Here is a 24,191-nt window from a genome sequence, read left to right as displayed (position 1 = left end):
TAAGACTGTATTGTTATCAAAAGATCACATTGCCAAACAGTGGTACATGTCATCCTTTTTTCGTTGTAGCATTGCATGTTATTTAGCATGTGTTTTACAAACTGTACATGCCATACAGCTGAGAACTGTATGATGCTATTAACTAATACCTCTTAATTTACTTATTCTAGTTCACAAATGCAGGAATTCCTTTGGTGTCTGTGTGCTAACAGCATGTTATATCTAGAAAAAATCTGTGTGCATGAAATGGACAGAATAGCATAGAGTATTAGCAGGGGGCGTTGCTGTGTTTTGGGCAGTGCTAAACAAAATTCCATGGTAGCTTCAGTGTCCTCCAGAGCATCTGCGGTTCAGATTGTTGCAGTTTCAGATTGAGAAGTGAGTTGAGAAATAGTGCTCTAGCACCTGGAATTTCTATTATATCTGCTCAAACCATTATGTTCAGTTTCCCAGTGTTAGTTTGTGCAATAGGTTTCCTGCTTACAGCTGGTGTTATGTTATACATTTGTTTTTGTTACCAAATCCTATGAAACAACCACTACCAACAATATTTTCGAACTTCCCCCAAGTCCATTAATCCCCAATGTACATCTTTCCAAACAGATATTCTGTATTGTCACAAATACATATTTCCATTTGTTAAAAAAACAAACAAAAAAGAATTCCCCAGTTTGGCATGTTAGTCTTTAGGAAATATTCCTCAAACAGAAGTAAATAATGTATTTGCTGGGGACTATTTTCAGCTGCAGATTAATACACATTTGTTGCTTAGCTGAGTATTTACAGCAGCAGGATACTGTACAGTATGTGGGATTGACTTAAATCACAATGCCCATGTTCATCATAATGGAGGAACATGTTACCCAGTGCAACAGTGTGGCTCATTGGTGTGATTTTAATAGCTTTTGGACAACAATGGAGCTCTACGGCAAAGAGGAATAAGATATATCAGGCCTTGGCTCCACAGACAATATTTGTTAGCAGGACTAAATTATTGTTGGTTTTGGTCTTTTCAAGGGATTACTTGACAATAAGAAAAATGTAGAATATCATCAGCCTCCTCCTCTATGCCACTCTGCAGTTTGCATACTGCCTAGACACAAGTTTTTTCATTTTCAGTATTATTAGCATTAACTTTAGTTGTGCATGCGATTTGTACGTATACTGTCTTCAAGTCATTATAACATGTTTTTTCTCTGCAATGGCCAATCCACATGTTATAAGTCCTAAAGTAAATCTTATTCCATGTTCTGTTTGTGTGTAGACAGTAGACGTATAGCATCGTATACGTATCTACTGTACTGTGTGTACAGTACTCTAGTATTTCTCTGTGCAGAATATTCCGTCCTGCATCCTGTGGTTTCCTTATTTTGTCTTCTGTTGTTTTCCTTTGCTTCCCATCATTTCTCTCCCTGCCCCTGTCTGTCTGTCTGTCCTTCTGTCTGTCTCTCTCTCTCTCTCTCTGTCTCTCACTCCTCTCTTGATGACTCTCCTCCCTCAACACCATCAGGCCAAAGTCCGCGAGCTGGAGGAAAAATGTCGGTCTCAGAGTGAGCAGTTCAACCTCCTGTCAAAAGAGCTGGAGAAGTTCCGGCTCCAGGCTGGGAAGTTTGATATCCTCAGCACTGAACCCCTAACTCTATGTGAATCTCCTGGGTCGCCCAACAAATCCCTCTCACAGCTCCTTAATGGACTGGCTGCCCCCATAGGAAAAGGTAGGATCTTATCCGTATCTCTTGTTTTCTTTTACTCCGATATGTCTCATTGCTCATATATCAGTATATAAGTATTTTTAGCAAAATAAATAGTAATATTGATTTTTTTTTCTTCATATTTCCAAGGGGCTGACATTTCATTTGGAACTAAAGTTAATACATTATAAATGTATTAACAAAATATGTATTGATCTTCATTTTATGGGATATTTACTTATATTTACAATAAATAATAAAAAAACATTAATGTTGCTTGATGTAGCCCACTCTTACTAAAGCGCTGTGCAATTGAATAAATGCATCATTTCTGTCACGTGAGAGCTGCTGGCAGTAACTGCACACTGAACATATTAAGAGGAGTCAGTTCCTTCATAATGGAAAGAATTGCAGCTGAAATTAGAAGTCTGTGAGGCTTCGGACTTAATCCGCAGTAAACACAAACTGTTTATGAAATAATCAATCACAGTGAGAAATAGCCTCTAGCTGGCAAAACCTGTTCTCTGTTTGTTTTCGACTTGTTTTTGTTAATTCCCAAATGCTTCACTAATTACAGTAGTATCCTTCAGCTCTTGCTATCAAGTTTAATTTATTAAATATCTTTTTATTTAATAGTTTTTTTACAAAAGAGTACAGTACTGTGAAATGTCGACCTAAATGACACCTGCTCAAAAACATATATTTAAATTGCAGTACCTTCAAAAGGAGAGTTAGTAGATCATCACATCTTACTGCAGGTTAATGCCTAATATATGTAAACAACATACAATCAGCTGTAGGGCTGTCCTCAACTAAAAACATTCTCAGTCGACTAACACTCATATGATTTTGTCGACTGACGTATTAGTTGATTTAATCTGAATTAATCTAATTTAATCTAAAACTGAATTTCTCCACAAAGAATCATGCAAAAGCACCACTTTTAATCTTGTTTTTACCAGAGATGTGCTCACACGTTTCTTGGAAATAAGTCATTCAGCATGAAGGCAGCCCTAATCAGCTGGTTATTAAGTATGGATACTATTACTGGTATTTGCACTGTTTTTGTTTTTTTGCATTACATTTTAAAACAATAGCCTCATGTTTACATAATGTCAATTACCGCTACACAATGTTAAAATGTTGAGATACTGTTTATTTTTTCTGCATCGCTCTCTCTTTTGGTCACACGTTTGATTTAAGTTCTGTTACATTGTGATGTGAAGATCTGGTGAGAGAGAAGTTCTGTTTGTTCCACAGGCAATGAGGCTCCAACAAGCAGATCTTTGATATCTGAGTTCATTCGACCACTCCAGATCAGTGGAGACAAGCCTGAGCTCCTCTCTGTCAAGCCAACATTCCTCACTCGCGGCCGAGTCAGCAGCCCAGCACGGGCTTCCCACTCGGAGGTATCTGATAGTGTTTTTTTGAGGTATCTGATAGTTTGTGGCCCATATGGCTTTTGCTTTGTTGCACATTTCTCCATTTTCACTTTGCAATGACATCTATAGAAAAGAAATGTGTCTAACGAACTTCAAACTGAACATCCAAAACCACAATGTGGGCTGTAATAGAAAAGAATCCCCAACAACTTTTTAGTTTAGCCCTGTTTACCTAAATGAAATCCTGTTGTAAAAAATAGAAATATTTATATTATGTGCTTTTTGTTTACTTTTTTGTAAGACTTTATGCAAATTCCAGAGCACAGACACATACCTCAGTATCTCTGAACATCTTGGCATTTTTATACGAAACTCGCTTTGTTGCAAAATCCTTTTGACTTACCAAGCTTGAACGCTTGCCACTCTGGTTTTCTGAATATGAGGTGAAAGGTGAAAACACAGAGAAGGAGAATTTGATGTTGAAAATAGGGTTATTTGTGAGTTTTTTTCCCCGTGTTTTCTAGATGGACAAAGAGCTCAGCTCAACTACCAGGTCCAAACTGAGGTTTACGGGGAAGGTTCGTCTGTGTATTGCTCGGTACAGGTACGTACACACAACACACAACTACTTATTCACCTACTACTACTTCACAGTGTACCTTCTTTCATTTGAAACACTAAACACTGACAACAAATACAACCTCCTCCTGGATTTTGTAATCAGGTCAGTGCAGGATGAGACTCTTTACTGTTTCCAACAAGTTCTTAACCCTCCTTGTCTTCGGGTCAAATCTATATCAGAACATTTGGGTTTTCTTCCAACCAAATTGGCAAAATATAATAATGTGGATGGTTCCTTACAACCATGCACAAGTAAAATAAATGATCAGTTCACTACTCTCATTGAATTTGGGTGTTTTATTCAATTTTTTGAAGAAAAAGAACGTTAAAAAATGACAAACAAAATCTTCAGAAAAGGCCAAAAAAGGGCAGAAAAGAGCGACAGAAAAGTTAGGGGAAAAGCAACAAAAGTGTTGAAAAAAAAAAAGACGTGGTCAAAATATTTTGACTGGTTTCAGTGCATTTTCAGAGTAAGTGTTAAAAGGAGCTTTGTGCTAACATAACACAACCCCCCCGAACACGCTAAGAGAGGGTGATAATTAACAAGCGAGTAGGCAGTAGCTCAGTCTGTAGGGAGTTGGTTTGGAACCAGAGGGTCGCTGGTTCATGTCCCCGTACGGACCAAAGTACAGAGGTGGACTGGTAGCTGGAGAGAAGCCCCCCCCACTGCCCCAACAGCTCAGAGCACCTGTTCAGCAGTCGCAGCCCACTCACTCTGACATCTCTCCATTAGTGCGTGTGTGTGTGTGTATTTTGTGTGTATTTCAGGCATGTGTGTAGTGTGTATTAACAACAGAGTGTAAATTGTAATTTTCCCCTTTGGGGATCAATAAAGAGCATAAAATAAAAAGTAATTATATTAAATTACAGTCAACTGAACTGGCTGCTCAGTGTGGACAAGTCATGGACACATCTTGCTAAGATTATTAGCTTTCTCCAACAGAGCTTTAGGCTGTGGTCTTAAAGATGATTCAGTGTTTCTATCTGTAAGGAACATTACCTGTCAGCACAAAAAAATAATTGGAATCCTCAGAGCACAAATATATGAAACAGGGCCTGAGCTTTCAACCCACACTGTCCTCAGCTCTCTTATATTTGTAAAAAAAAAAAAACAACAGCAAAAAACTGAATAAATAGCTAAAAAATAGAAACAAACTTTATGTTTTCAAAGCAGCATTCAGCAGATACTTTTCCCTTGACATACATATTACAGAATTGTAGCAGTTGACATAAAAGAACCCTGATGTAGAGTAATTGTAAAAAGAAATATGTGTAAAATATAACACTTCTGCAGTTGAATTGTTTGTTCATGTTTTTCCGCGGTAGTTACAATCCTTATGACGGGCCTAATGAGCATCCTGAGGCAGAGCTGCCCCTGGTGGCAGGGAAGTACCTCTACGTTTATGGGACGATGGATGAGGATGGCTTTTACGAAGGTCTGACCTGCCTCGATAGTGTTTCATCTTTTATTTAAATATCTCCACAATACCAACTATCTACTATTTTGTTTTGTCAGGAGAGCTGCTAGATGGACAGCGGGGACTCGTCCCATCCAATTTTGTGGAATTTGTCCAAGATGCGGAGACACCCTCTGCCCAACACAGGGACACAGTGGCTAAAGAACCTGGCTACCTCAACCACAGTAGCCTGGGGCCTCAGAGACTGAAATTCGGCACAGGAACGGGAACGAGCATAAGCAGCCTGCTGTCGGACAGTAAACTAGACTGTCTAAGCACCAGCAGCTTGGGCATGGACCTCCTGGGCTCCTCCAGCAACGGGACAGGAACCTTGGATGTCAGCACTGACGAGGTCGGTGAAGACATTGTGCCTTATCCCCGCCGCATCAACCTGATTAAACAACTGGCCAAGAGTGTGATTATTGGCTGGGATCCTCCCGTGGTCCCACCGGGCTGGGGCTCCATCAGTGGCTACAATGTCTTGGTGGATAAGGAGGTGCGCATGAGTGTCCCCTACGGGGGCAGGACAAAGTCTCTTCTTGAAAAGCTCAATCTGGCCACCAACACCTACCGCATCTCAGTGCAGAGCATCACCGACCGGGGCCCGTCGGACGAGCTCCGGTGCACTCTGCTCGTAGGAAAGGATGTGGTGGTGGCACCTTACTACCTGCGGGTGGACAGCATCACGCAGGTCTCTGCTGAGCTCTCTTGGATGCCCAGCAACAGCAACTACAGTCACACCATCTTCCTCAATGGTGCAGAGTACGACATGGTCAAGGCGGGGGGCTATAAATACAAGTTCTTCAACCTGAAGTCCATGACAGTTTACAAGGTGAAGGTTGTGGCGCAGCCACATCAGGTGCCTTGGCAGCTTCCGATGGGTCAAAGGGACAAGAGGGAAATCTCTGTGGAGTTCTGCACTCAGCCTGCAGGTCAGCCTCCAAAACATTACTCACGTTAGCACTTTTACCTGTTCAGTAAACCCCAGTAATGCAGGGACTTTTTTCTATGCAGTGTATTGTTGTATAGTTCAAGTCTAGACCTACTGGGATATTTTTGGCTGTGCTAGCATGCTTTGGTCCAGTCTGAAATTGGTACAGATACCAGAGAATGTATCCTTATGACTCTAGGAGTTTTTCTTCTTTTTCGTTTGTTTCTCGACACAGATTTGTGGTTTATTGTGAATTATATGAACAACTAATGGATGGATTGCCATGAAATTTGGTGCAGGTATTCATAGCCCCCTCAGGATGAATTCTAATAATTTGTGTTCTCATGATCCCCTGACTTTTAACCATCGTGAACATGATTAACATTATACCTGCTTAAACATCAGCATTTTAGCATGTTGACGTTGTCATTTAGCTCCAAGTATTAAGTATATGAAGTATAGCCTCACAGAGTCTTAAGTCTGGCTCTTTGTTTTGTTATACTGCCAAAATTGATTTAAGTTATGCTAAAATTTAACCTAAACTTGCATTATCTGATTTTCTGGCCACTTGGAGGCAGTACAAATGTGTTGAGGTAAACTGTTTAGCAAATCGTTGGTTATGTACCCATCCAGCATTTTGGATGCATGTTTTTGGCCACCTGGCAAATGTTAGTCCAACATTCCTTTTTAGCTCCTTTTGTCTCTTTTAATAACTGAGAAAAATATCTGGCTCTTTAGCAGCAAAATCCCCTCTATGTTTATGCACTATAGTGCTTGGAAGGTAGTGTACAGCGGGTTTATCACAGCTTTTTCATTGAAAAAAAGATGCAGATTGTGGCTGGAAACAATGTTGACGAGAGTACTCGGACTGAACCAAAGTCTCATTTTTGTTAGGTTTTTTGCAAATGCAGTCAGTTTGTAGGTTTTGTGTAAAAGGTGATGATAAAGAGGTAACATTGACCCCCCCCCCAATCTGATCGCTGTTCTTGTAGTCTAATATTGTGTTTCAAAGTCATCTGATATTTCACAATGAAAGCCATCTGATAATATAAATCCAACACAGCAATCTATTTATTTACTCTGCCACACGCTTCAAGCCCATTTACAAACATTTACGAACCTGACAAACATCTTAGCCATTTTCATTTTTCCCCAGCCACTTTTAGATTGCCCTCAAGGATTTGTGTGTGTACTGCTGCGAGAAGGCACATGCATGGTAGAAAAGAAAAAAGAAAAAAAAAGAAAAGTGCAATGAGAAAACATCATAGAAGCATTTGCTGAATGGAGCTTTAACACTGGAAACAGTGTCTCTTGGAGCCAAATTAGTGTAAATAGTGAGTGTAGATCTCTGGGATTTCTTCTCCCATGAGACCTAGTGATGCTTTGCTGTTGCCAGCACTTAACTTGGGTCTCAGAGCCTGACTGTGTAGCTACGTGAAGTCTTTTAATGTGAGAATATAATAAAAATGATTGTCTCCACAGCCAGCTACATTTATGACACATGCTTTGTGCGTGTGTGTGTGTGTGTGTGTGTGTGTGTGTGTGTAAATCTATAGGTAGGGTGTAGTTAGCTAATTGTTGATGCAGATAAAATATGGTTCAGACATGTCATATTGTTGCTTTTTATATGAGTGCTGGGAATGTTATTTTTTTTTCAACTTGGAAAGGAGAGTGAAACCCTCGTTGTTGAGGTACCGGGATAATGGAAGTCAAACGGGACATAACAGAGAGAGTATGAAGTCAAGTAATGAGTAGAAAAAAGGCTGCAAGGGAGTGAATAAAGGGAGGACACAGAGGTAGTGAGGGAGAAAGAGAGGGGAGGACAGGGAGAGAGTGAGGCTGAAGTTTGATGTGACATTTTCTGTTGGCGTGCTGAGAGTTCATTAAATGATCTATCTATTGAACATGTTAATTAGAGGCGTCTGAAATAGTGTCAGTGTCTGTGGCAGACAACTACCTGTTGTCAATAGGGAGGACAGTGTCTGGCGGCACTATTAGGCTTTCGCACTCGGCATGTGTTCTTCAAACAAGTGACTTTGTTACTTGTTAGCGATACAACTTTTTTTTTATATTTGTCATACGGAGCAGCCGCCAATTCCCTGCCTGGAAATCAGTGACCTGCTGTTTGTGTCCGGTATTAATGAAAGTGGCTCCACTGAAATATTCATTTATACACTCGTTTCAGTTTTCAGAGGAGCTTGTTGTTTATGACGGAGAATTGAAATCTCCAAACAACCACTGCCGCTGTTCCGAGACTGTGCGTTGTCTGCCGACAGTCGGCGTAGAAATGTGATTACGGTCTCGGACACACAAACAGCTGCACGTTGCAGCTCTGAGATACTGCTGACTGCGTCTGCTCACTCTCTCTCACTGTGTGACTGCAGGGGAGCAGCAGCACCGCACAGATGGGTATGTTGTTTAGTATGCAGGCAGCACTGACAGATTGTGGAAATAGCAAACTGTTTTTTTTCTCCATAGAATAATGTCAGCGAGAATCTGGCAACAGGATATTGCTGTACATACACTGATGGCCGCATGTTGGCAAACTTGGCTTTTTCAACCGACGCCTGCGCCCGATACGAATATGAATGAATCTCGGAATACACACCATGAACCTGAACAGAGATGAGCTTAAATATAACAAAATCATCCTACAAATTATAATATTTCAATATAAATGCTTCATTCAGCTGTCACTGGCTCAGTGTATCACAGCACATACCAGCTGTTCATTTCAGTGAAATTGAAAATGCTTTTAGAATAATTTGGAATTTAGTATACATTATGTTTTGAATACACAAATACCACAAGTTTAGGCAGTCTACAGTACTTTAGATGAGAGACATATAATACCGTTCACCTAGAATGAGAATCGCTTTATTTCACACCGCTGTGAAGTGGTTATTGAATAGAACTGTGGAAAGTCCATAGTACCGAGGTCAGCACATTATGTTTTGATCAAAAAGGCACAAATGGTTCAGCCACTGTTGAGCCATCTTTTTTTCTCTCCTTATCCAGTGTGTGTGTTGTGCTCCTCAGGGCCCCCTCTCCCTCCCCAGGAGGTGCAGGTCCAGTGTGGTCAGACGCCGGGGGTCCTGCAGGTCAGATGGAAGCCGCCGCCTCTGACGTCTTCAGGAACCTCCAACGGTGCCAGTGTGATTGGCTATGCCGTGTGCACAAAGGGACAAAAGGTACCAAATGTCAGAACAAGTGTTATAATACAGTACTTAGAAAAAGGTAGCCTTTGCCTTCCTCAGCTGTGACTTTTATGAGTAGTGCTTTATTGCCATCTCCTGGAGAAATTATATAATGCTGAAATAACCAGCCCCGAGGGACAAGCATCGCAGGCCCCATGGTGCTGCGTCAGTATCACATTCCTTTTCCACAAGGAGCTGTTGTGTTTGGTGTGTGTGTGTGTGTGTGTGTGTGTGTGTGTGTGGGCTAGTTTAACTATATTTGTGGGGTCCAAAAACCGGGAGTCCAGCATACTTGTGGGGTCCTGACAGCTTTGTAGGGCCAAAATGCTGGACCCCACAAGTTTAAAGGGCTGTTTGAGGGTTAAGACTTGGTTTTAGGATTAGGGTTAGAATTAGGTTATGGTTAGGGTGAGGGTAAGGGTTAAGGTTAGGCATTTAGTTGTGATGGTTAAGGTTAGGGTAAGGGGCTAGGGAATGCATTATGTCCCCACAAAGATAGTGCCACAAACCTGTGTGCGTGTGTGCGTGCGTGCGTGCGTGCGTGCTTGTGTGTGTGTGTGTTTGTAAATGTGTCTACTGTATCAACCATAGTAGTGTCCAGTTTAATTTGAAACCAAAATCAAAATGCTGGATAGAGGAAAAACATTTTCTTTTAAATATCAGCCAACAGATACAAGAGCTAGAAATGCATGCAGTTTGTATGATGGTTGGGGTTACAGAGTAAATTCTTTTGTATGCTGTCGTTCTGAATTGCCCTTTGGTAAGGACTCTCTCCTTTGTGAATACAGATAGCAGAGGTATTATACCCCACAGCAGACTATACGACTGTGGAGTTAAACAGGATCCAGTGTCTGGAGGCCAGGGAACTCATTGTAAGGACGTTATCAACACAAGGAGAGTCCCAGGACTCGCCCGTGGCCGTCATCCCGCACAATCTCTTGGGCTCTCCACGCCTCTCCCACCGAACCATTGCACCATCCCACACTATGGCGCTCCCGCAGTCCCATCCGGCACACTCACAAACCCATCCTCCTTATCCGTCGACGTACCCCCTGAATCATCCTCAGCCCCAGGTGCAGCCTCTGCCTCGAACCCAGCCCCACACGCTGCCCCACGCACAGCCGCACTCGCAGCCCGTCTGCCAACCCCCTTCTCATCCCCAGCCTCATTTCCAGTGCCACCCCATGCCCAAGTCCAAACCGTTAGTAAGTGCCAGAGAGCCCGAAACCAAAGAGCATGAGGTGGGATTGCGCACAGCCCAGCCCTGGGAGCGATCCCCCTCGCCGCTGCCTCCCATGCGTGGACCCAACCTGGAGCCGCCGCACTTCCAGCCACGGCGATCGCCCTCTCCTCAGAGGATCCTGCCACAGCCTCAGGGAGTCCCCATCCCCAACACCATCGCCAAGGCCATGGCCAGGGAAGCTGCCCAGAGAGTGTTTGCCGAGGGCAACCAGGTGTGTGGGGATTTAATTATAAAAATTATATTATAACAGTATTCATGCAAACATGATGGAATCTAGCATGGCCTGGAAATCAGATTTGTCATTATGCGTATGGTAATAACTGTCCGGATGATAAGATGATTTCACTTGTAAAAGCCATTAACAAACAAGTATTGGCTTCTTTTTTTTTTTTTTTTACGTTTAGATCTCTTTTCCATCTAAATGTCTAAAGTTGCAAGAAAGTCCCACACACTGTCTAACTTGCAAAGACCAATTTAATGTCAACGTTTCGGTACTAGATCTTCATCAGGCAAAAAGCCAATACCGAAACGTTGCCACTAAATTTATCTTTGCAAGTTAGACAGTGTGCGGCAATTTGTTGCAACTTTTGACCTACTCATCCCTCTCCCACGGCCATGTCTAATGAAATAGATGTTCAAAGTATTTTCCTGTTCAATCTAAATGTCTAACATATTTCCTCTTCATCAGGTTGAGAAAAGGAACATCTTTAGTGAGCGAGGTAACGCCTTGCATCCACTCAACTCTGACGAGGAGGAGGATGGCTACGTCTCACCTCATGCGAGGAGAAGAGGAGCCTCGGTGGATGAATTCCTCAGAGGCTCAGAGTTGGGCAGACAGGTACTTTACAGACTATTAGTGAATGCATATCACTTGTTTCTAGGAAGAATGTGGAATCGGTACCTATATGAAGGCAAAATCAAGTTGAATGAAATCACATCCCATCATATTAAAATGAAGCCCCTTGTAATGATGTCTGCATCTGTGTTGCATCCAAATGATATTTTTTAGAATCTTGTATACATCATTTCTTTTCAAATAAATACTTTTAAGGGAAGGAGGAAAAGTCGTTACCAAGCGTTAACTAATCCAGTTTACTTTGGCAACACGTTTGCATAATTTTAGCAATACGAGAGTTTTCACCAACACACACAACACTTTGTGAACACTGCATACTGGCTTTCTGCATGTTGGCCAGCCGATTTGGAGTTTATAGCTGCTTCTGCACTTATATTGAGTTGTCCGAGTCTTTAGGTGCCAGCATTTGGTGCTAATCAGACAGTGCTGTGGTATTCTGAGTCTCTGTAGAGTGTAGACACTTTCCTTTCGTCTCTTTGGTAATGGTGAGTATTGCCACATAATCCAGCACCCTAGATGTCACCAATATATGAAGATAAGAATTTAAAACATGTTGATCTCTACCCAGTATGCTCCCTTTCAACGTTCTCTCTCTTTGTTTTCCCTTAGCACCATCATCCCCACTACAGCCACAGTGAGGAGTACCACACGGAGAGTAGCCGGGGTTCGGACCTGTCCGACATAATGGAGGAAGATGAGGAAGATCTTTACTCTGAGATGCAACTGGAGGAGGGCCGTAGGCGCAGTATCAACTCTCACAACACTCTTAAGGTACATACTGCACACCTTTCAGTCTGTAGTGGCCAGGGGGAGGACAGAGGACGGTGGGGAAGACAGGGGCTTTTGGAGGGAGGGAGGGTCTTGCCACCTGTAGAGGTACCCGTTCTCTCTCCCAGGCTCTACAACCAGGCCCGTCGTGGCTTTGCCTGGCTGAGCTCCCCTGCCTTGTGTTAGCTGAGTCAGCCTCACCAACCCAGCCTGCTCCAAACCCAGCCTGCTCCAACCCCCCCCCCCACCCCCCCCTACCCCTCCAGCACTGCTGTAGTCATTCAAGGCTGATCTCATGGGAATGGCTGTGTATACATTACTATACCGCATGCTAAAGGGGGTGGGGGGAGGCTATAAACAAAAAAACACAAGGTTTTGTTATGGTTTGCATTGCATTTTGATGCTCTTTATACCGCACCAAAGGAGTGTTACAAGCGTTAAAGTCAAATGTGATATTGAAGTGCATATTTTAATATACTGTACTGTATCAAAGGATCATCAAGTGCATATGGGAATCTCATTTAAGTGAGTACTTAAATGGAAATATTCACCTTTGTTCATGTCTGTCATGTCCTAAGGTTTAATTTCTCTATTGTGTATGTACATGTTAACATTGTCGGTACATGATCCTGTCTTCATTTGGTTTGTCAGTGGGGATGTGTGGGCATGTGTGGATGAAAAGGCAATCTGCCATCATGATATAAAAAAAGAAACGTATCACATTATGAGAGTGAGGGGTAAACATTAGTTGCTGATTGGTCTTCTGTATTAAAGTAGAAGTCAGTACAAAGTCATTTGGTTAGGTTATCCCTGTTTTTATCCAGTTAAATGTGTACAGTGATGTGTTCATGAGGGGTAATCATTAGTGTATTACCTCTTTTAATAAACCAATGCTGAATCTCCTTTTTGTCATCGCCATCTATTTGTAAATCCCTGGTGCACGTTAAACACCCCTCCCCCCACCTTTATATTCCTGTAAACACATTATTATTTTAAAATATTTGCAGTTATGATCTAATCATAATCATTTTATATAGATACCGTTAAGGTAATAGTTGAAGATGAATTGTCAAATTTGTTTTCTGTGAGCACATCGACGGACGTTCTCAACATATACTACAGTTGATATTCTTGCTACAGAAGTGTCCTTAAACAGTATATGTGTAAGCCGATTCTTCCACTTACTCAGCTTCATGTTGTATTTTTATTTTTTTCCATTTCATCCACATTGATGTTTTCATTCATCCCTCACCTGTGGCACTAACTACACCTGCCACTCACTTTTGTTTTTTTGTTTGGGTAATTTCTAATTTCTCACAAGTGAAATTCACTTTTTCTACATTTAACCTCTGTGCCCACGCTCAGTTTGAGATTCCTGTTCAGAGCATGCCATTTTCTCCTCACGGAATGAGACTGCATGTCTTACTACATTGCCACAAATAACTAATTCTGTCTTTATTTTGTCTTTCCCCCCCATTTGTTCATTTGTTGTACTGTGTTGTTTCCTGCCTGTTCTAAACCTCCGAAAAAAAAAAACATTTCAACCCTCCTCACAAAAAAAAAAAAAAAAAAAATCTAAACTGAACCTTTTGAATTGAACTGACTAACTGAACTGTGAAATTGTGGAACTTTGCCTCCTGGTCATAACTAAAGGCATATTACAAGCGTCAGGACTTAGCCGAGGAAAGGGACTGCTGGGACCTCCAGAGGGAGGTGGTGAAGCAGAGGTCGCTCCGCAGCAAGCGCCTCCACAGCATCCCCGAGGTGGCCGAGGAAGACTCGGACTGCGTGGACAGCATGGGCCAGCGACTGTGTTTCGAAGAGGACAGCCGGCCGGGAACGCCACACACTCAGCGGAGGATGTACCCCCAGGACACCCGCGTGCACGACCGTCACGCCCCTGGCAAGAACTCCCGCTACCTGCAGCGTCAGCGCTCCTCCCCTCGCTTCACTGACAGCCGCTACTGCTACAACGCGGACGACCGCAGCTTGGTACGACCCAACCGCCAGAGCACCAAGAGTCCCGACAGCGGCTTAGACTGTGGCAGTGAGGAAGAAGGCTCTCTAGGCCGGGGTTATCGAGGGTACTATACTCACGGTAGCCCCATGCGGGGGCCCGTGCAGGTCATTCACTGTGAAGGCCCCGTAGAAAGGCGGGCGCTGGCTATGGGCCGTAAAAGAACTCTGACCCGCCAGTGCAGCGTAGAGGAGGAGTTCTCTGACATCCCACGGACTGCAGCCAAGTCGGTACACACAGGCGACTTTAGGAACAGGGAGCACTTTGGGCCCGGTCGGGAGGCCGGTCAGCGAAACTACCCCAGGGAAGGGGCCCTGAGCGAGGGCAGGCTCAACGAGCTGGACAGGGTCTATTACAGCCCCCACAGGGAGGCTAGGGCCCAGTCTTTGGCCAGGCTCAACCGGGACCAGCTGCTGGTGTGTGATTCAGACTTTCTGCTGTACTTTCCATCAGCAAGCTGCAGCCATTCTGTGTTCTTAAATTTTGTCTGTTTTTCTTTATGATTACCCGCGTTTTCTTTCTTTCATTTGGCATTTTGTTTTTCATTTTATGACAAGTTTATCACATGGTTCATGGTTGGTCTGATTTGATGTTTTATTTTGTGTGAGTTACTTTGCTTGTACTCAGAATGTCCGGTGGATTTTAAAGTAAAGCTTTATAATTACCTAAAGGCCATTTAGCTAAGTTTTGACTTCTCATGTCTTTGAGAGGAAAGGTTCCACTTAAAGGAAAGTCTCGAGTGCAGTGCATGGGGACGTGCAGCTCCCGTCTTTTCTTCCTCTGCCTTCTGTCTGCCGGCTTCATTTGTTGCTCTCCATGTCTCGCCCTCTTGAGCTGCAGTCGTATCGCTCCACCTTGTGCTTGGAGCTTTATTTCAGCATCTCCCATCTTTCATTGCTTCACACATAAAATGAGGCCAGATCACGACTTCTGCAGCCTGCGGTGATTCATTTAGCCTCCGACCCATACGCATCATCTCTTGTTGTCTCTTTCACTTGTTTCATCCCAAAAAAAAAGATCTCATTCATCATCTATTTTCATAACTCAACTGTTTCAATTCTTGTAATACAAAGCCCCAGGCTGAAGCTGTAATGGCTTTGCTCGTCTAACTACATCTTTATCCATTCCTCGATCACACTCACCACTCCGCTGTTACTCTTTGTATTTTCATCCACTCTTTTGCTCTGTTCTTTTCTCATCATTTCTGTCTTTTGTGCTGCCATTTGCTTTCTTTTCTCATCACGGAGCTGACATGCACAGAACAAAACAAACCAAACAAATGGTCTTTAGCTAAACATGTGACTTCCTTCCTTACCCCCCAGTCCATGTTGTTGTGTCGGGGGTTGATTTGATTTACTTGTTTTGATGGTTTGTTGGGTTTCCTTCTTGTTTTTATGGATTTTGTTTGTACTATCATTTTGCCTCCCTAAGGACAAATGGAAGTCACATCATTTGCTCTTATGGTTTTTATGTTGTTTTAACAGGACTGTGGGGTTCTTTTTTTAAATGTTGACTTATCTTCACGAAGCAGGTGGTTCCTTGTTCTAACGGCTCGACTTTTGTTTTTTACTCTAAAGATCATTGGGAACTCAGCATCACATGGGAGCGCTGATCGCCTGGAGCACTCAGGGAGGAGGCCGGTTCACATCGGCAACCCCCCTCAGCAGCGGCCCATCCCATCCATTGGTTAGTGAGGTCACCACACGAGGAGACGCGTCACCACCCCCCACCTGCAGGGCCACTGATGTTTGTGCTATTTATACCATGTGTTTCCCTTTCCCATGTGAGCCGAGCTGTACATCTCTCCCATAGAGCTTAAACAACCATGTAGGCCCGTTATTCTGTGGGGGTGTTTGTACACCCTGTAGCTGTCCATCCTCACGAGCTGGATTCGCCAAATCTTCACATGCAGTTTTGCAGGAAAGTTATCCCAGATACGCTCCCTATGCCTGTGTTTACTGTGGGTTGACATGTTTACATGTCCGCCCAATTTGACCTGCTCGCAACAGTGCAAGCATTGCTGTTTTACACCCAGTGACTCCAGAGTGAAACCTGTTGCCTTGTACCCCCCCCCCCAACCCCCCCCCCCCCACCCCCAACCCCACCTCAGGGCAAACCTCATCATCCTACTGTCTCAGCATGAGTGAATGGGCCATGGGGTAGAGCAGAGTGTGTGTGCGGGGGATCTCTGACCGTAACGTTGTGATTGGTGTCTTCTGTAGAGATCACCATGGACAGTAACAGTGAGGGGAGTGAGGGGAACCTCTCACCCGTCAAGGAGGATGTTTACTATGGCAGTGTAGCTCGGCGAAGGATATGGCGATCTATGTCCTCAGAGGATCAATATGGTATGTGGTGCAGCTGACAATGACAATTCACCCTTGACAAGGCCAGAAAAAGGCCAAGAGTCATTCTTGAACACATGCAGTGATATATGGTGGTCTTTGTTCTGTGCTGGACAGTTAACTGCTTTGTTTAATTTAGCTTTAGCTTAGCTGAATAAAGCTGACGGGGGAAAACAAGACTGGCCACTTTTCCCGTTTTTTGGAGAATGAAAATCCCTTCCCTGTATGTACTCCTACACCTTCAATCCCAAGAAACCCAGACTCACTCCTACTCTTCCCATTCACCCTCCATATTCAGGCTACTCTCCCACCACCCGACCACAATTTAGCCCGCCCTCCTCTTCCTTAGCTTCTTCGCCACCTCCTCTTTTCCTTCTCCTCCCGCCTTCTTGAGCAAGTAGCCCATTTGCTTTAATTTTGCATGAGCCGTTTACAACACAGTGAGAAGGAAAGACCGCCTTGATGGTAGCACTCGGTTGCACATTCATCAACTCCGCTGCCATCAAAGTCAAACACGTTTTACACCATCGAAGCACATTTGACATCTTTCAAAAAAAAAAAAAAAAAAAAAAAGAGTCTCATTTCAGTTGCTTAGTTAGTATTGGTTGCAATATATCCGTGAGCCATCATTCAGACTTACAATCTGCCATTGAAACATGTAATACGGTGATCCATGAGAAGCATGGGGAACTGATATCAGGTTCATCCCTTCCCCCTCACTGATATCGGCATTGCCAGGAACTGCCGGGGCATTTGATGTGCTATCTCCCTTGGGAACGTGCCTCCTTTGCCCTTTTTTTTCGCTGCACATTGTTTCCAGATGTGGCCTTAAAGCATGACCGCACACCTGCATTTGATGTAGGAATGTTCTCCTGCTCATGTCTGATGTCGGGAAAGCATGCATGTTGAAAATCAGCCTCTGTGAGATAAGGCAGTGAAACAGCAATGAACAATAGTAGCAGTGTTACTTGTGTCCTCCTGGTGTCATTCAGTTTCCCCTTGCACCCCAAAACAACTGCTTGACATGTGCTCCCTGTCTGTGCTGTGTTGTACCGTGCTATCACTGTGCTATGATGTTTAGAGACTGTCACGCCAGCAAGCAGAGATGTGTGAACGAAGAACCCCGCTACGATTGCACCGAGCCCTTTTTTTATTTATTATTTTTTAAAAGCATCCTTTTGCTTTTAGCGCGTGAACACAACAGGAATATCGTTCCCAAACTGGAATCAAAAAAATTCCAAACTAAAAGCATAATTATCGCATTCGATCTCTGGCTCTTTTTTCACACATGCATCTCATCGCCCTCTCCCCTGTCAGCTCTAACAAAGAGACATCTTCTGCTCTCATTGCCTCTACAGCCAGCGTGGCTGTATAAGGCTGGTAGTAGCAGCAGAGGCCTCCTCTATGTTTCAGACGGCTATGGCGGGCGCAGTCACGGGCGGGGACGGCGCTCCCCGGACTACTTTGAGGAGTCTGAGCCGGAGGAGATGACCCGTGTGTTCGTGGCTCTGTTCGACTACGACCCCATGTCCATGTCGCCCAACCCCGACGCTGCTGATGAGGAGCTGCCATTCAAGGAGGGCCAGATCATCAAGGTAGCGGCTTGATTCTTACACAGATTTACAGATCTATGTTTCATAGCATATCATAACATAGCTAAAAAGAAACCAGAAAAATTATGCTTGATTCCTTATAAACCCTTATGTTTAAATTAGAGATGGTTCTATACCATTTTTTTGCTTCCCGATACCTGAACTTGCGTATGGGCCGATACCGAGTATGTTTAAACAGCTGTATACTACTATCCCTGTATAATACGTGATATTATTTCTATCTTTGTTGTTCGGAAACGCAAACAATGAATGCCATAGAACTTTCTTTTATTATCCAGTTTGAAAGTGAGTCATAACGGAAAAAGAACATAAATACTTTAAGTAGATTTTCTTCAGGGCTAAATTACTTGGTATTTGATCGGTGCATGAACTACAGTACTTTCCAATATCAATACCAGCATTTTAGGCAGTATCGGAGGCTTTTGCAATACTGGTATCGGAATATCTCTGATTTAAATGCCGTCTTAGCTAATGCCTTTAGGATTACATGTCAATAGTAGTCATCTTTGCCTATCCTAGTTGCAGGTTTTTTATAACATCTGTCCTTTTTTTTTCTGGCTGCGTTTCCTCCCCTGACTCTTTTGTCGTTGCTTCAGGTCTTTGGGAATAAAGACACAGACGGCTTCTACAGGGCGGAGGTCCGAGACCGCGTGGGTCTGATCCCCTGTAACATGGTCTCTGAGATCCAAACGGAGGACGACGACATGATGGACCAGCTCCTCAAACAGGGCTTCCTGCCACTCAACACTCCTGTGGAGAAGTTAGGTGAGACGTCATTTTCCTTCAGGACCAAATCACCTTCTTTTTTTTTAACTTTGCACCTATACATACAGTACCCTCTGTATGTATCTGACCAACTCAATGCTTTACTAATGCTTTTACTGACACATTTCTCCTTTTCTATGCTCTTCCCACTTAATTATGTTTTGTTTCTGCTTTCCTGTAAAGTGAACTGTGACCGTTTCAAAGATGGCCGCTCAATAAATCGCAGGTCCAGAAAGTCCAAGAGAGGTCTGTGTCCAGTGAGCTGCTCTTCTGCTCTCTGCTTCATCTTTACTGCTTTTTTTCCTCCCCCACTTCTCACCATCCTTATTCATCTGTGAACTGCTTTTAGCTCATGTCCACTATATTTGCTGTCACTAAGCTTTCCTTAACTATGAACATTGGAGTAGTTTACCTTGCAAGCCAGATGATCAGATTGCAAAGTTTGTTGGACTTGCACGGCTATCATGCGTCGTCACCGGTCATCACATCTTTCCGTAAGGTTTTTAAAAATATTCCCAGTGAGTAATCTTATTGTTGTCTGTTGGTAATTTTCCTATTCACAGAGAGGAACAGGCGGAGTGGCCGCCAACATCCAATGTCCACACGGAGGATGGTGGCTCTGTACGACTATGACCCCCGAGAGAGCTCCCCTAACGTTGATGTAGAGGTACTGTCCTCCTGTGGCTCCAGCTATGCTCTTTGTCTTGACCATTCTCTGTAATCACCATCATGTTAAAAACATGCATAAAATGCACACGATATGTTGAGATGCACACGCACAAAGATGATGACTTTTAATGTTTTGTTTAATCAATTTTCGATTTTAAAGGAATAGTTTGACATTTTGGGAAACAGGATTATTCACTCTGTTGCAGAGTGAGATGAGAAGTTTCCCTCTCGTGTCCGCCTGCTGAATGTGAAGCTACAGCCAGAGGACACTTAGCTTAGCTTAGCTTAGCACAAAGACTGGAAGCAGGGGGGTACAGGTCGTCTGGCTATGTCAAAACTTAACAAAGCTGCCTACCGGCATCTCCAAAGCCCACTAATCAGAATCAGAGTCAGTAAGTATACTTACATACACAAGGAATTTGACTTCGGTAGGTGTTAACTCTCTATACATTCAACAAATAGACATGTAGTAGTAGACATTCAGTAGACAAATAGAATATAGACACATACTGTACAATAAAAACTTTTTTACACTTCGTTTTTTGTACAGATCAAACGAGATATAACGTGTTTGTTAGTGAGCTTTAGAAATGCTGGTAGGCAGATTTGGTTACCTTCCGACCGAACCAGGCTACCTGTTTCTCCCTGCTAACCATCTCCCAGCTGTAGCTTCACGTGAGTGGTATCAATCCGCAAGATGAGGTCAAGCTATTCCTTTAAGTGCGCTTCAGGGCAATATGTACACAGGTGAGGGTAGAATGGGGAGTTACAGTTAGCATTATCTAAGCTAGAGGATTGAATTACTTTCCCGTGCTGTTTTCTTTGCCCCCCCGTTCACTTACTCTCACCTTTCTATTGGCACTGCCACCGACACAGTATGAGGGCAACAGACTGAATGAGGAGGTGAGTGAGGGTGAGGAGGGTACGGTACTGTCTGCTCTGTGTGTGTGTGTGTTTCCTCTCCCGTTTGTTGGAGTTGCAAACGAGGAGGTGGGCTTCAGATGACTGTCCCCGGCAGTCATGAATACAGCCCATCATGCATTGCCTGAGCCAGCATCTCCCCTCCTCGGTTTGGTCTTTTGTGTCGACCTGTCTCCTACATACTGTACATGCTATGTTTGGTTTGTGTGTTCTCGAGAATCCCGTAGGACAGATGTGCCCAGTGTTGTTGCAATCCTGTCTTCAAAGTTCCAACATTTGATGCATTTGCAGTTGCAACAGTCTGTCCGCCGAGACTGAATTGACACTCGTGTTAACGATGCATCACATTGATTTGGAGAAGGAAGCACAGCATTTCAAACTCATCAAACCCCAGTACATTTGATGTTTTGGAAAGTCTTGTGCACACGTATACTGCTGTAAACAACAAGAAAAAGTAGACCGAGCCAAATGGATCTCACCTCTCTTCTTTGACAGGCTGAACTGACTTTTTGTGCCGGTGACGTCATCACAGTTTTTGGTGAAATAGATGAAGATGGCTTTTACTATGTAAGTGTAAAACATTTCTACTTCCATGTCTGTTGAGCATCTTTTTCTGTTTTTTTTTCTTCTTTTTTTACCCTATTTAGATCACAACGCATCCTTACAGGTGTACTACAGTTTTACATAAAAACATTCATAGAGTTGTGAAGTGGGAGGATTCATTTTGGCATCCAAGGTCCCGGAAGTAAAATATATATTTTTTTCATTTTCTGCGTTGACAAAACTGTAGTTTAAGCATTTCCAGGTCTTGTGTATGCATGACAATCTCCCTGTGAAACTTCAGTCAAAAAGATGAGCAAAGAAAAAAGAATATGGTTCATTGATAAAGAGACAAAGACATACAAGCCTGTGTACTGTACATTTAAACTTATGTCATATATTATGTTGAGTTGTGTACTGACATTATCCCAAATATTTCCAACAATGTTGAAACTCAGAAAAATCTGTAGTTTTAATCAAGCCAGTTGATGGCGTCGTATCCCCTTTGCGTGCGCGTCAGTGCTGTTTGTCTGCCAGAAACTATCATCAATTGACTTTTCGTCAAGTTTTAAGCCACGTGGTTATAATACACTTCTTAGATCTTGCTCGTTTTTAACTAGATATTTTAACCGAATGATGCATTTTGGTCATTGGACATCTGGATCTTAAAGCTACATTGTGTAAGAATTTCTCCCATCTAGCGGTGAAATTGTGTATGACAACCAACTGAATATTACTTTATAGCCCTTCCCACTCTGAGCGCATTTCAACTCCTACAGTGGCCAAAGCTGAAATTAGCCCTTAGTATCTCCATTGTTTACACGCAGCTGTTCTAGCCACTCCAATATTAACTTTGGTCTTGTTGCTTTGCCTGTCGCGTTGTCGTTTTAATTCTCTTTTTCGCTTCCCTGGCGAGTAATCTCCCCCTGGCATTCGTCACGGTGCCAATAGGTGTAAGAGGGCGAAAGGCGGAGGCATGTCCCTCTTCGGCTAATGCATTTTAAAGATGGAGGCGCAACATGCCGGCCGTCATTCGAGCGACTCGCCTGTATGTATTCTGAATGATTCTAAAATGGCAGATTCTACGCTTACGAGAATACTTTGATTAGTTGGTGGAAGTAATTACACATGAATGAGCACATATTTGTGAAAGAACAAAGGGGTATTTGCTAAGAATCAACTCAAAAAATTACACAATGTAGGTTTAAGTTATCAGAGAAACAAGCAAATGTTAGCGGCAGCTCAGCTCCAGCTTATTTTGCCCATAAACAACAATAATATAATATAATACGTTTTATTTATTAAGCTCCTTTCATACAGAGAGTGTAGCTCAAAGTGATTTACGACAGCGTGAGAGTGTAGAGCCTCGGGTAGGGAGTACCATAGTTTTGGGGCATAGTTAAAAAAAAAAAGAAGGCTGAGCTTTTTTTTTAAACGACAGCAGAGGATATAAGAGGCCGTGATGGATAATAAAATTAAAAGAATTAGTAATGTAGGCCGGTCCCAAACCATTAAAAGCCTCATAAACAAGTAAAAGAACCTTAGAATCAATCCTAAAAGCCACTGGGAGCCAGTTCAGGTTAGCTATAACTGGGGTAATAACTGGGGTAATATGCCCTCTCTTTCTGGTTCTAGTTCCAAGCGTGGCAGCAGAGCTCTGGAATAGTTGCAGTTTAACAATGTTCCTGTCTGTGACTCACGGTTGGAGCACTTGGATAAAAAGCCAAACTGACATGCTTGTGCAGATGAATACTTCTTGCGTCGGCAGTTCCTCCCATCTCTCAACTCTATTGCAGCTTTCATTTGAAACTTCTATGCACCGCCCCAAAGTAATAATAATAGTAATAATAATACCTTTTATTTATAAAAGCGCTTTTCAAAACAAGTTATAAAGTAATTTCAATTTGCTTCAAAAGCATTCATTTAAAAAGCAACAACCACATCAGAAATGGCAGCTAACGTGGCCGGGATGGCTCGGTCGGTAGAGCGGGCGCACGTGTACCGCGGTTCGTGCCTCAACGCAGAAGAGCCAGGATTGGAGTCCGACCTGGGACGATTTCCTGCATTTCTCCCCCTCTCTCTTCCCCCCCTTGGCTTTCCTATCATTAAAGGCGGAAAAATGCACAAAAAATCATCTTAAAAAAAAAAGAAAAAGAAATGGCAGATAATAAACAAACAAAATCAATTAAAGAGCTGATGACGGGCCCTCGCGCCTCTGTGCACGTCGGGGTTACCGGCGTATGCTGCTCCCTGCACTCAGACACCGCAAATCGTCACCAATGAAAAGGGAACTCCCTGCTGAGTTCAATGATACCTCACACAAGACTCTACGTCATACAGTTCATTAGCTGTGAAAGGGGGCGTGGCCAAAGTATAGGGGGCGGGCCAAACCTTTACCAATAAAAATGGAAGTCTCTGCTGAGTTCATTGATACCTCACATAAGACTCTACCTTAAATGGGTCACCATTTATGAAAGGGGGCGTGGCTTAAGCATAGGGGGGCGGGCCAAACCATGACCAATGAATAAGAAAGTCTCTGCTGAGTTCATTGATACCTCACACAAGACTCTACCTTAAACGGGTCATTAGTTATAAAAGGGGCGTGGCTAAATATTAGGGGGCGGGTCAAACCATGACCAATTAAAAAGGAACTCTGCTGAGTTCAATGACACCTCACACAAGACTCTACCTTAAACAGTTCAAATGTTATGAAAGGGGGGCGTGGCCTGAGTAAGTGGGCGTGGCCATATTATAGGGGGCGGCTCAGTATCACATGTAGACCACACATTGCCACATTCCTGTTGCCAGCGGGGGGCGCTATGACCAAAAGTCAATTTTGGCCTGTAGGTGTCCTCAGGCCTGGACCCTTGTCAATCGTGAGAAATTTCGGGCAGATCCGACAACGTACACTGTTACAACAACTTCTTTGTTCATCGCTAAACACTCAAAATGGCCGCCACGCCACGCCCACACCGTCTGACGAAAAGTTTTTCTTTTAATAACTTTTCATCGTTAAGGTGTTGGGATGGTACAGACCAAGTTTGAAGTCCATCGGATGAAATCTGTAGGAGGAGTTCGTTAAAGTATAGCACCTTGACTTTAGGCCTACTTCCTGTTGCCACTAGGGGGCGCTATGACTTTAAGTAAATATCGGCCTTTATTTGTCCTCAGGGTT

At 43.3% G+C, this 24,191-nt stretch overlaps 1 protein-coding gene across 25 annotated transcripts in view; it reads left to right on the top strand.

The window, feature by feature from the left end:
- rimbp2 (RIMS binding protein 2) overlaps positions 1–24,191 on the top strand; it is a 125,996-nt gene that overhangs the window by 94,093 nt on the left and 7,712 nt on the right. For 8 of the 25 annotated variants that reach the window (XR_005639501.1, XM_039803396.1, XM_039803394.1 and 5 more), the window contains 17 exons: positions 1,511–1,715; positions 2,952–3,100; positions 3,598–3,677; positions 5,021–5,130; positions 5,211–6,083; positions 9,101–9,273; positions 10,068–10,733; positions 11,211–11,360; positions 11,988–12,149; positions 13,800–14,579; positions 15,741–15,849; positions 16,386–16,511; positions 17,922–18,103; positions 18,718–19,132; positions 19,450–19,553; positions 20,432–20,458; positions 20,972–21,043. Coding sequence is in view for 24 of the 25 variants with exons in the window: in XM_039803396.1 (XP_039659330.1) it covers positions 1,511–1,715; positions 2,952–3,100; positions 3,598–3,677; positions 5,021–5,130; positions 5,211–6,083; positions 9,101–9,273; positions 10,068–10,733; positions 11,211–11,360; positions 11,988–12,149; positions 13,800–14,579; positions 15,741–15,849; positions 16,386–16,511; positions 17,922–18,103; positions 18,718–19,132; positions 19,450–19,553; positions 20,432–20,458; positions 20,972–21,043 (4,383 nt within the window). In the remaining variant the exon portion in view is untranslated. Of the gene's footprint in view, positions 1–1,510; positions 1,716–2,951; positions 3,101–3,597; positions 3,678–5,020; positions 5,131–5,210; positions 6,084–9,100; positions 9,274–10,067; positions 10,734–11,210; positions 11,361–11,987; positions 12,150–13,799; positions 14,580–15,740; positions 15,850–16,385; positions 16,512–17,866; positions 18,104–18,717; positions 19,133–19,449; positions 19,554–20,431; positions 20,459–20,971; positions 21,044–24,191 lie in introns of those variants that run through there. The other 17 variants (XM_039803395.1, XM_039803392.1, XM_039803398.1 and 14 more) reach the window with 16 other exon arrangements.

The sequence above is a fragment of the Perca fluviatilis genome, chromosome 6 (assembly GCF_010015445.1).
Source record: "Perca fluviatilis chromosome 6, GENO_Pfluv_1.0, whole genome shotgun sequence".
Taxonomy (NCBI): domain Eukaryota; kingdom Metazoa; phylum Chordata; class Actinopteri; order Perciformes; family Percidae; genus Perca; species Perca fluviatilis.
The sequence above is the reverse complement of the archived record's forward strand: the minus strand, read 5'-3'. Positions and strand labels throughout refer to the sequence as shown.